We start from the raw sequence: 13160 nt of genomic DNA, 5'->3' as shown, positions 1-13160 counted from the left end.
CAACCGGGTGATCAGTGAACTAGGAATTACCAACAGATCTCCAAAAGTACTATTCCACTGGAATTCAATTTCAAGTAAGTGATGCAGTGATGACAACTCTTGCAAACTCGGATCACAAGATGGTCTACTTTTGAGACGAACAGTACTCTAAATACTCTAACAGTATTCTAAAATGGAAGAGACGCTTCATCAGACGGTGTAATTAGATAACACACTATAGAAACCGATCCAAACAAACAAAGTAATCAGGAATCAGCCTTCTGATGGTAAGTAATTAATTACATTAACTCTTTTTTTTTCTTAGTTACTTTCATGTCTGTTATTACCAAATAAGCTGGTGATGACTCTACAACTACTGTTTCATAATTCTTTAAAGAAATATGTAATTTTTATTAGTGTGATTCTTAAAAAGAGTACATGCATATTTTCATGAATACACTATCCTTTAACTCACAAGATTTAAGTAATTCAATGTGTTTACTTTTCCTTTGTAGTTGCACTTTACTACCACGCCACCAGCAATCAATAAACAAAGAGAAAGAGAGAAAAAAAAGGATGTTTATGTTTATGTGAGGTCGTAAGAGGCCGTTAGAAACAGGAGGATAGAACGGCGGTAAACATGGAAACATTTTGTGGCTCGAAATTTTGGGTAAGTTTTATGGAGTTTTTTTAAAAGAAAATAAAAAATATGTAAAATTAAATAGCTCAAAACTCTTAGACGTTATTATATCAACATAATTATTAATTAATTTATCTCGGAGCTGTCGAAATGAATTAGATACTGAGATAGGTTTTAAGAGTTTAGTCTTTACCTAAATTACTTGTCGACAGTATAGTATTGGTACTGGTAGTATTACACTAGTTTAATTAAGTATGGCTGTGTCATAAGATTGTTCTTAAGTTTCTTCTTTTTACGTTAACATTGATAAATGTCTTAACGAATATTTGCGCCATATTTTGGATCTTATTATTTTTTGATGACAGAAGATGTGAAATATAATGATTTAACTTTTGATATTAATAAATTATTTGTTCTCAGTGTACAAATACTATTTGAAGAATTATAATGTCAGATTAATTCACAAAAATGTGAAGTATTAGTGCTGTTGCAAAGTATATTACATATTAGAATAGTATCCACTTGTAGTGCTAAAGACTTGAAATTATTTTAATGTAACCAAATAAAGCCAAAGAGAAATATTTTAATATTTGTAATTTTAATAAACCTTATACTACTACTAGTAGTTATAAGCTATGTGACAGTGTTTTTCATCATTCAAACCAACTTAAAACTTAGGTTTTTACTTAAAAATTAAGACTAATACAGAGGACTGTGTCCATCATTTTCTTGGCTTTAAAATACCATAGGTAAAAAACATTGTATTTATATGTCTCAGGTTTAATTAACTCTCCACCAATAACAATATAATTCTCAGTTTTATTTTTAAAACTTTTATAGTTTTCTGAACATGAGAAAAGTACAAAATGTTAATAGGTAAATATATTTATCTGTGGATACATTAAATATATGTAAATATTGGTATGGTAAAAATAACTTTTCTTATTGTGTGTACTTAACAATTACATTTTTTTTAGAATAATCTTTCAAGTTGGTTTGATATATTTACAACTGCATCTAAATCTCAAATAAAAATTGAACTTCAATGACTTGTATTTATATTTAACCATTATTTGAAGAAATTTGTTCATATAAGTAATTATGATTGAGAACCTATCGGACTGATTATCACCAAACCTGTTATGTTTTCTTATGGTCCCACGAAGTGACATGGAGAAGGAGGGGGTACGTTGAATGTGACTACAGTATTTCTTCCTTATGCATTGTATGCACTTATAACTGATTGACCATTGAACTGGTTGTCACCAACTTTTTATGAACCCTTAGAGCCCCAGAAATTGATGTAGGGTAGTGAATAGTCGGATGTGACCTGGCTATATCTTTGTTGTGTGTTGCACAGATGCATCAGCTAATACAAATAAAATCATGAGAATGGTAGTACCTATGGTTATTATATAGTTATTGTATTAGTGTGATTATAAAACTCATAAATTACCTAATGCTGACATCTTGTTTATATCTACTACTTGTTACAGTGATATATGCCATATTATCACTATATTTATCAAATGTGTGATAACTTCAAGGATAATAAAATTATTACATATGCAAGAGTTGATGATATTGACTTAAGGATTTTTTTCTTGTATTAACTGCTAAGAGAGTAAGTGTTGTTAAAAGTGCTTCTTAAACATAGTTTGAGATCTTGTAAAAGTAATATACCTGGAATACTTAACAGTTGTCTTATTAGTGATGTAGTTGAAATAACATTGAAAGCCTGATTTGCAGCTGTGTGCAGTTTTGTCCCTTTACATGTAGAAAAACATTATTTAGGTGTAAGAAACATGTGTAGAAAAAAGCTTCACACAAATATTAAAAAAAAATTTGGGGGGGGGGGAGGCAGAGTTGGTCAGGCTATTTTATAGATTAAGTGGTGAAATATAATGATTAGAAATGTAAACATGAATTATCAGTAAATCCTTATCAAAGCAATCTAGGTAGGTAGATCAGAAATTTTATGTTGTTTTATTTAGTTTTATATAGTGTCTTAAAATAAAACTTGTTAAGGATTCATTAGTTCATCTCCTTTAAATATTTTAGATAATATTTATATGTTTAAGCATTCAAAACCTAAATATGTATACTTTCTTCGACATGATTTTATCATATTTTTGGATGAACAGACGTGTGTGTGAAATTTTCATGTTTGATCAGTTGATATTGGTGAGAAGTGAGCTTGACTGACTGAATGTTCTTCTGTTACTTTTTTTATTTACTGTGTTTTTATCGTAATGAAAAATTATCAAATAAAAATTTTCAGCTGCTACCTTTTGTAAGGATTGAGATTGAATAATACCAAATTTAGACACTTTCTTTAGAGTGAAAATTCATTTTTGTACATAAATATACTTAGTCAACACCTATTTGAAGTGTGGATGGTTTTTTTTCCTCGCAGTTGTGCTTGACAAATCATAAGTTAGATGTTAGAGAAAAAGGCACAAAAATAATTAAAAGAATGATTAGATTGGAATTTTTTAATTTATTAGAATAAAGGATATTTCCCATCACAATAATATTCTTTATAAATTTCTCTCTGTTAGGTACTTTTAAAATTTTGCACAATGTAAAACAGTTAAATTCAGATTGTGTAAACACAAGGTAGAAACAAATGTACATGTACACTTATATCTCAAAGTTGTACAACATGTGGTGTCATTCATATATTAAGAATAGAACTTTGTTGACTAGTATTAGTGTGTGTGTGTGTGTGTGTGTGTGTGTGTATATATATATATGAGTACTTTGACTGATCACAGAGAGCATTCATAGAAGTACTTAATGAAATTTGATAAGATACATTGAGACCTAGACACAAAACATAGAATGAAGAGTATGTTTACGTTTTCTGGTTAAAGAGCAAATAATAGGCCTAAATAAAGATAAAAATGATAACTGTGCACTTCAGAGCATTAATAAATTGTTTACTGTAGTTGATTTCTTATTATTAGCTGAAAGAAAATGTATTAACTTCAGAAGTACTACTATTCTTCATTGTCTTTTTGAGTGCATTTTTATACTGCTTACGCATTAAATTATGTATGGGTCCAAATCTGTCAACTAATAACACATAATTATCATCCAAGAATAAATAAAAATACCACAAATATTTCAACTAACCTTTAAAATTATTACTGTTTTCCATAATGTATGTCATATAGAGAATAAATTATTTCATTATTTTTACTCTCTTGGTGATTGGTTCTTTATACTAAGTACTGTATTAGAAACCTAAAATTAGTTAATATGGAGCAATATGTAGATGGCATTAATAGAATTTGTGTTGGTTGAAAATTACACTCTAATACATGTAGGTTTGTACAATACAGTGAGTATTTTCTTGGATAATTAGTCTCTATTATCCCTATTCAATGTGGCATCCACTGTTGTAACCTCCTTTCTCCCTTGGGAGCTGTCTTGTTTAAGGTGGATGGTTTGGCTCCTTCTAAGTGGTTAGTGGTGCATCTTAGAGTGCACTTATTTTCCAAAATTCTGCACTGACCCATAATAATGGAAAGTGCTCATATCATTTACCTTGACTTTGTATTTGCCCACTGTTGAAATAGGATGTTCTGTAAGACTGCTTGAGGTATCCTCTCAGTATATTTTTGTAACCATCTACTGTCAAATCCAGACTGTCATGTAAAAAGCCAACACCCGAGGGTGCTCTGCTTACTTCTCCAGCTTATGCTTGCTGGCTTTTCAAAGTAGATGTATGAAGTCACCTGTTGCACTGTTCATTAAAAAAATCCTTTCTGTCATGTATCCCATGGAGATCCAGACATTTTATCTAGGTCTCTTCAATACAAATTCTTCTGTCCCTCCTTTTTCTTAAGCAGAGCAAGGGAGACCCTTACTGCTTACTATTTACTAGCCACTAGGGTGATAGGTCATGGAAAACCCTCACTAATTGGAATCTGATAGCTATAGGCTGAAGAGGTGATGCCAGTTGGTGGAAATTAGAACAGTGGTAACACTGTCAGTGTGGCACAGGTCACTTCTCTTATAATTATGCTCGTAACATGCCACTATCCCCATCCTACAACTGTTTGGATGTCTACTACCATTTAACCTGGTGTTGGATTGGCATAAAACCTGCTAACATAAGTCCTCTACCACAAACCAGATGAAAAAAATTCCCTATATGTCCTGGTTTTGGACCAGAGTTGACCCACCAAGTTTGAATTTCTCCTTCCTATTGTTGGTGAGATGTTGGGTTCCTTTGTGGGTTGCCTGGTGTTGGTATATATATTGAGTCTGCTCATCTGCCCTGTCTGGGTTATCAGATTGGAAGTTATTTTTCCCTTCTGCTTCATGATCATGAAGTGAAGACAGTTGGGATCTTTCTCCTCCTATTCCAGACTGGTAGACACATACCCAATGCTGCCTGATTTTGGACTGAAGTTGACCAACTCAATACCTGCAATAATCTCCTGTTCAGCTCAGTTGAGATGTGTGCTTCCTAATAAATTCCTCATGCAGCAAGTCATTATTCTTTTAAATCAATTCACATACTAACATAATACAGTTTATGGCTTGTATTCTGTACCCTCCTACTGCAAGGATTGCATCAAATAAAGATTGTTGGCATTTCTTTTCCATGTACAATGTTGCAGCAGATTTCTATATTCATTATTAGCACTATTGTTTCAATATTTCAGTCATCAGCTTAACACTCAAGTGTTAATATTATGTCATTTATTTTACTTACAGGATAGAGCACAGTTTCAATCCTTCCTAATAGTTTAATATATTTTTTTTGTATTATTATGACAAAAAGTTTGGATACTTCAAGCAGACTTTATTAGAATTAGTTCTACGGTACTATTATAGTCAAGACTGTAAAATCATTTTTTCTCTGTATGTTTTATTATATACTTCTTCCTTTTCCATATGTATGTTTGTTTCACTTGGAATAACTGAGAATAGCAATGATTTTCATTACTTGTTTAATTTCATGGCATTGATTGATTTAATCATAATTTTAATTGATTGTTTGGCATGACACTAATTTATATAATATATGTATTTAAGTAAGTGATTATATTTGGTTAATTACCCAGCTCTAATCAATGTGCCATTTGCATTGTCTCTCTTAACTCATTGCTGACTCTGAAATTGCTTGCTAATGTTGTGCACCCTGTTCTTTATCATATCTGTAAGGAACTCCCTCATTCATCTCCATAATCTTTGTTGGTTCTGTGGCTTAGCCATGTTTCACTTTTGTCAAACCTTTACCAATTATATGCATGGATTTTAAACCTACCACTCAGGAAGAGCTTTGTTCCAACCTAAAGAAGTTTTAAAATGAACAGCAAACTAAGGAGCTTTTCCACATTATACTGTTGTTGAACATTGGCCATCTCGTTGTATAAGATTCAATAGGAAGTTTTTGAACAAAGCTATCACATTGACTATTATTGAAGTCAACCAGCCAATGTATCAGCAATGGGCCATTCATTTGACTATTTCTCATATTTTTTGTCCTTTTGTTTTCTTCATATTCAGCAGTAACAGTGTTTTAAATGTACATAGTTACTTATACTTTTTATTCTTTTAAATTGGTTTTAGGCAATGTGTTAAACATATGGACTGTGTTTTCCATTGACTTCTATTAATTTCCTCAATTTTGAGATGCCATTCCATCTCCAAGTTAAATCCTTCATCATATCTATAATTTATGAAAAGAGGCAACATTTTAAGATAGAACTCTTTAAATGTGAAGAACTTGAACTGGTTATTTGGAAAATTATCGAATCCTGATTCTGTAAGAAGCTGCTGGTTTCTAGGCCTTTATCCTTATTGACTCTTGTTTAATAATCTTTCTCCTGAGAACTTTTGTAATTTTTATGTGTTTTCATTGTGTGCAATAATTAAAATCCAGTACTTACTTCATTCAAATGCTGTAAAAACTTTTGGCTGTGATGATATTTTTAAGATATAGAATGTTTGTTGCATCAGTATGTTCTTATAGTCTAACTGATAATTCTTTCTCTCCAATGTAGATTTTGTTGCAACTTCAAAGGATATTGTAACCTACATGTTTTCATTCCCTGGGATTGCTAAGTTTAAATCTTGTAAGGATATTTTGAAGACTTGTCAAACCTGAAACAAAATAATACTGAATTTCTTATAAATTATCCTGTGTTTGTAACTTAAATTAGATACAAGTGGTAAGAAAGATGATGGTTAAAGGTTCTCTTTTGTGGGGTTTTAAGCTTCAAGGTAACTATTAGTTTAAAAGGTCTTGTTCAAAAAACAGATTACCTATTTTAAACATTAGGTACCACAAATATTTCCTGCTCTCATTTTGGAATTTCTAAAATTTTTGTTTCACATGCAGATGATTGAATATATATAATCCAGGTAGTGAAAGGGATGAGTTGGTTTTCTGTAAACTTTCATAGATAAATTGTGTCCATGCTGAGGTGTTAGAACATTTACAAATAGCAATCCATGACCTAACTCAGTCTTAGTTACAAACTGAATTTTTGTTTAGGTAATTTAAGTGTTGTCATCTGTTGTGTTATAATTATTATAGTCAGGTAATGAATGTATCATCTACTAGAGCTGGGTGATTAACTTTATTTATTTATATAATAAATTGTCTTTGAGCATTAATTATATTAATTATGTCATGCAAAATAATCATTTAATCAAAATATAATTAAATTCATTAATGTCTACAAATAATAACCTAATCAAAGTAACTATTTTCAATTATTCAAACTATTCATTTGCAATGTGAGAATGATTAGTTAGTTGAATTTAATCTGTTGATAAGAAGGATGATTAATGGATTAGCATATTCCACAAATCAACTAAATCTGTCATTCACATGGTGCATCCAGAATCATAGCTTCAGTTCTGACAGACATTAACTCACTAATATCAGGTTGGGTTCAAGATTGGTAATAATGAATGATGTTGTAGCCATGAATCTATACATACTAGATTTTATGATTAAGTGGTTTTACTTAAAATTTATCTGTGAATTTCTAGTGTCAAAGCCTGACTCAGACTATAACTTATTTTCTTCTGTTAAACTTTGTGCTTTTTTGTTATTTTATCTACCCTGATAAACTATACATGGACTCAGTTCATTTTATGACTTTATAAGCACCATGTAACTTAAACAATATAAAATATCCTTTTTTTTTCTAGAATGACTACCCATTGTAACAAATAATTATCCACTACTTATTTTCAAATCCAAAATTATTATATTTTTCATTTAGTTTTATCTTTATATAATTGCAGTTAAGCTCTCTAAGACTACAGCAATAGCTGTTTATTATACCAGACATCTTTGTAAATAACATCTATTTACCAGCATTCTAATATTGAATTACACATTGCAGTCAGACATGGTGTATACTATCATTAATCCTGAGTATTTTGTTTGTTTAATTTTATTTAAGTTTTTTATTTAATGTAACAAGTTTCTAATGTTTATGTTAGTTATTTTTATAGCAGTAAATAAAAAAACATACATAAAAGGTAAGGAATTTATTACTTACGTTTGAAATTTTGTGTTTTTAAGCTTTTGTACTCTTATGGTACAAGTTGACATCAGTCCTATTTCTTATTAATGATGTTGTCTCATAATTTTTTTAAAATTAAATATACAATATAGAATAGAAAATACTCCCATACATATAAAATAGAATGACTTAAAACTAATATAATTTATTTTGTTTCTAACTAACCTAGAAATGACTTAAATAATCCCCATACCTGATCAAGAAAAGCTCTAACAAGAAAAATGTCCAAACCTGCTTATTCTAAGGGTTTGAGGTCCTGTAGATGTCAGTATATTGAAATCTTTGCTTTTTATTTGCTACAAATAATCCAATAACAAATACCAAATACGATGTATTACAGTTTTTGAAAGAAGGATGTTCTACAAGGAACCTCGCATGTGGTCTTCAGATTATTGTTTTTATCTTCATTAAGCAAAAAGCTTTGTTGGTGCAAAATGACAATTTAATTTGGGGATATGTAAAGTATAAGTATGCAATTTTGCAAGGAGTTAGGAGGTTATACAAGAGTAAAATAAAATCAGAGATGTGCAATCTAGAACAAAGAAGTGTCTTGATGCAGAAAGTGAATATTGATTTGTTTAGAATGCTGTTTAGCTCTTGAGGAGCATCTTAGCATAACAGCATAATCTTTTTTATATTTATCATAAGAGTAACCATATTGTAAGCATTAATGAGATTATTAGTAAGCTTCTATTGCTGACTTCTTTATGAGCAAGAAGTGCAGGGTAATAGTAAAAAGAAGATTTCTGATTGTCAGTATGGCCTTAACTTTAAGATGAGACAAGTAGCAAAACTTTCCATCTGATTTTGTACAAAAATAATGTCATCACTCAAATTGTCTAAAGCAGTTCTCAACAGCACAGAGAAAAAGTAGCCAAATAGTGCCAATACCTCTTTTTTCCATCAAATTTCTATGAAGTGAAGCCATCAAACTGAATTATGGCATTCAAGTCCTCAAGAAATGATTATTGAGCTTACACAGTACGTGAAGTCATACTATTTTCTCAAGTACTTTAAAAGTCATAATTTATTGACAACATGAAATGCCTTCTTTAAGTCTGTAGAGATGATGTATAGTGCTTTCTTTTGCTGTATGCACTTCTCTTGAAGTTGTTGAAAAGAAAATGCATCTGCAGTGGATCATGTAGCTGTGAAACCACAGTGTTATTGAGGGTGCACACCAGTTACTGCCAGCACTTTTCCAGAACATAGGAAATCATTAGCTTTACTAGGTTCTGCAACTCTTAGTTCTTTATCAAGTTTCTCCATGATGTATAGATTCTGTATTTGATCAAGAACTTTATTAGATGTATCAGTCTTCTAAGAATATATGTTAAAAATAATGTTAAGCCCAGTTTACTATCTGCTTATTTCCATTAATTATCACTGACCCATCTTTTGCTTTTAAATGGGCCAGTTTTCTGACTGTTAAACCAAGAGCAGTCTTTATACTATTCAACATACAAATTACCAGAATTTGAAGCCATCTTTATCTGATTACACAGGTTTTGACAACATTTATTTACACATTACCTTGCTGTCCTATGCTGTGTGTTTGGTATTTGAAAGGTCCACCTTTGTTGTTTCTGTAGAATTTAAACTGTGGTTTACATACACTGTCTGCTTGGTTCATAGCATTAACAAAAGTTCTTTGAGTGAGTCTGAGCCCACTTCTGTTTTGAGCTTTCAGCCGTCTCAAAAGCAGAAAGTGCAAATTTATATATACATATAAGTGTGATCACAGACTGTTCCATGTCAGGGCTATATTTTTGTAATATTTTTCTTCAGCAGTATTTGTGCTCAATAATTCTTATAAAACTGAACACTTTTGATAGTCTTGAGCATTTATTATGTTAGTCTTTCAATAACTGTCATGGTTTGCAATGTGCAACTTCCTTGGTGTAAGTTTTACTTTACTAATGAAGAGCACATGGTCCATGTTTACACTGTTGTATGTTTGAATGTGTTTCTTACTGTGATTTCCTTTTGGTAATATTTGGGTCTAGTTAATGCCAGTGGCCAGATCTTGCATGTTGTCATGATACTTTCAGTTGTACATGTCAGTCACACAAAGATTGTTCTGTATGCAAAGTTCAACATGTCTTTGGCCATTCTCATTTATTATACCAATACCACATTTGCCTAAGTAGTTAGACCATGATTGATAATAAAATTTTACTCTTGCATTAAAGTTTCCCAATACTACTGGATTCTCTCTAGGTCATTTGTCACCATTTCTTCAGAGAAGTATAAAACATATCTTTATCATTTGGACTACTGCCCAGAATTTCTGCCTGAGTACTAATGATGATTGCCTTACCAGCTAAAAAATGTTTAGGTGATGCACTTCTGTATTTGGATTGGGATCTAAGGGATCTTGGTGAGATTATTTTTTATTGTAAATTCAACAACACGTAAGTGAGTCTTATCTGCACTTCTCTCTTTCCAGAAACAGTAGTATTTGGCATCGTAGATAGATCCAATAACTGATAACTGCTAGTCTGGTCTCATGGAAAACTGCAATATTAACATTTTGTTTGTGAAACTTGTGATCATTCAGTGTTGTTTTACCAATATTGTTATTGGTACTTACATGACATTCTGTGTCATTCTAAGACATAATTCTCACATTCCAGTTTCCTAGCCAAAAAAGTGTTTGTTTGTTTTTTCCTACACATGAATTACATCTGTTTTTCATATTTTTATCTATCCTTATATACCCAGTGAGGAATACAGATGTGGTGGGTCAGCACCTTTTTGGTTGTGGTCTGCCCAACATAAAGCAGAAGATAGCTGACTAGAGAAATTATTAGGGTGCTTCCTACCATTAAAGATAATCCATGGTACTCCATTCTACACCAATTCAGCAAAGTTTAAATCTTTTGAACTTCTACCTCCCATGTTGTGTCCAGAATATAACATGGAAATACTAATGTTGCATAATGTCTGGGCAAAGAAAAGGAGACTGATTTATTTGAGCTTCAGTATTCCTCTCTTGCTTGGGTACAAATGAAAAGCAAGGCAATCAAAATGTTTTGAGCTCACTTGTCTGCAGGAGCTTCTGGAATAGAATAGGACTTCCCTCTATTTTCTTATTAGTGCTTCACTCCTAGATTGGCTGCTAGAATGGTAAGATCCCAATCAACCCTTTGTACTATATTATCTGGAAATAAGACATTGGTTGGTGTAGAACTAGACATGTCCACATAACAATGGGCTATGTACTCTATGCTTGTGGTTCTCAGTGATGCTCTGAGATCCCTTGCAGTTTAATTGGGGTCTTCCATGTACTATTATGAGAACGTAGTAAAAGAGTCTTAGTGATGGAAAGGCTTATACACACTGCTTTTCTTTCCACTGAAAGGTTAGTCAGCAATGGAAACTGAAAGCAAAGACAGCAAATAAACTAAACTAAGCTACACAGGGATAGAAATAATGAAATAAAATTACATTCACTTAACTGAAAGCTATCACGAACATTACAATCCCTCATTAAAGTTTCATGTTCTCATGAATTGGTTTTTATTAAATCCATACAATATGTTTGCTTTCATTGGTCATAACAAAAGGAATACAGAGGGACCATGCAGTCCTGATTGATAAAGCTAACTAAAAAGATGGAAGTTCTCAAGCAAAATTAAATTCATAAGGAATGTGGAAATGTAATATTTCAATCTCTGCTACACCTTCACACTAGGCACATCACACACTCTCACATCCTGTGGTCTACAACCACCAGCACATAGTTGAAACAGAAAAATGCTTTTCAGTGAAATATTTTCAAAATGTTATATAAAGTTATTATAAAAATTACTGTTAATTGTATGAAATAAATTGTTTTTCATGTAGTAAAATGTTTTTATGAAAGAATACTCAGGTATTTTTCAGTAATGTTTGAGACTTTAAAAGATATTTACTTGCTCAGGAAATAGATTAATGAGGATACCAAAATGATTTGCAGGATCAACAGCTGACATGGAATACAACCAATCCTGACTTAACTCCTTGTTTCCGGAAAACAGTATTAGCTTGGATTCCATTTGGGTTTCTCTGGTTGTTGGCTCCATGGGAAACATTTAATCTTCTCACCTCAAAAAATCGCTACATACCTTGGACAGTCATAAACATTTTGAAACTTGTGAGCATGAATCTATTTGTAGTGTGTAATATAATACTGACTGAAAGTTTTGCTCAAACTTTGTATTGTAGTACAGCATAATTTTAATATCAATGTGTGTGTGTGCAAAACAATATAATTTGGTAATTGAAAAGCAAACTGTTTGATATGTTATATGCAACATGCAGACTGAAGGTAATAATTAAGAAATTAACTATCCAGTATTAAAATGTCATACACATAAATGAATGTTTTTTGTTTTACTCTAATATTTGATGATTTTTTTCTTTTTGGTATTGTTAGACTTTCTATATTTTAAAACATTATAAATTATTTCACCATAGAAATGGCATATATATATAAAATTATTATTATGCTGTTTATTTAATCAACTTATTAAGGTTTATATTTTTTCCTTTATTTGTTTTTTAATTTATAAATTCAGAAATGTTCACTCACTTCCCTGCACAACAAAGAGCTGATTATCCACACTACTGCCATTAAGATATTTGAACATATCATAATCCTTTAACAAAGCTCCAGTCTCTACAAATATGAATGTGTATTGTGCCAACTATGGTGTAATCATCATTAGAGCATATCTCTATGAGTAGGAGATCAACACTTCCTCCCTGCACAGTAATCTCCATGACCATTAGCATGTGAAAAGATGTGTTGTTTCCAAGAAGTAGTTACATTTTTGTTTTTGGTTACATCAAATGAAGTTTTCAGATTTTAAACATTTCAGTTAAAACTTTGATTTGAGAAACCTGTTTTTTATTTGTTAATAAAATTTGTTATTATGATACACATGCCCATTTTCTCTGATAAGATTTTTGACAGTACTTGTTTCTGCTGTTTT

General features: G+C 31.3%; 1 protein-coding gene across 4 annotated transcripts in view; it reads left to right on the top strand.

Annotated features, from left to right (window-relative positions):
- Positions 1 to 501: 501 nt before the first annotated feature.
- Positions 502 to 13160, top strand: part of LOC143225596 (multidrug resistance-associated protein 1-like) — an 86453-nt gene continuing 73794 nt past the window's right edge. For 3 of the 4 annotated variants that reach the window (XR_013013949.1, XM_076455320.1, XM_076455318.1), the window contains exons 1-2: positions 502 to 649; positions 12143 to 12319. Coding sequence is in view for 2 of the 4 variants with exons in the window: in XM_076455320.1 (XP_076311435.1) it covers positions 620 to 649; positions 12143 to 12319 (207 nt within the window). In the remaining 2 variants the exon portion in view is untranslated. Of the gene's footprint in view, positions 650 to 12142; positions 12320 to 13160 lie in introns of those variants that run through there. The other variant, XM_076455321.1, reaches the window with a different exon arrangement.

Source organism: Tachypleus tridentatus, chromosome 9 (assembly GCF_004210375.1).
Source record: "Tachypleus tridentatus isolate NWPU-2018 chromosome 9, ASM421037v1, whole genome shotgun sequence".
Classification (NCBI taxonomy): domain Eukaryota; kingdom Metazoa; phylum Arthropoda; class Merostomata; order Xiphosura; family Limulidae; genus Tachypleus; species Tachypleus tridentatus.
The sequence above is the reverse complement of the archived record's forward strand: the minus strand, read 5'-3'. Positions and strand labels throughout refer to the sequence as shown.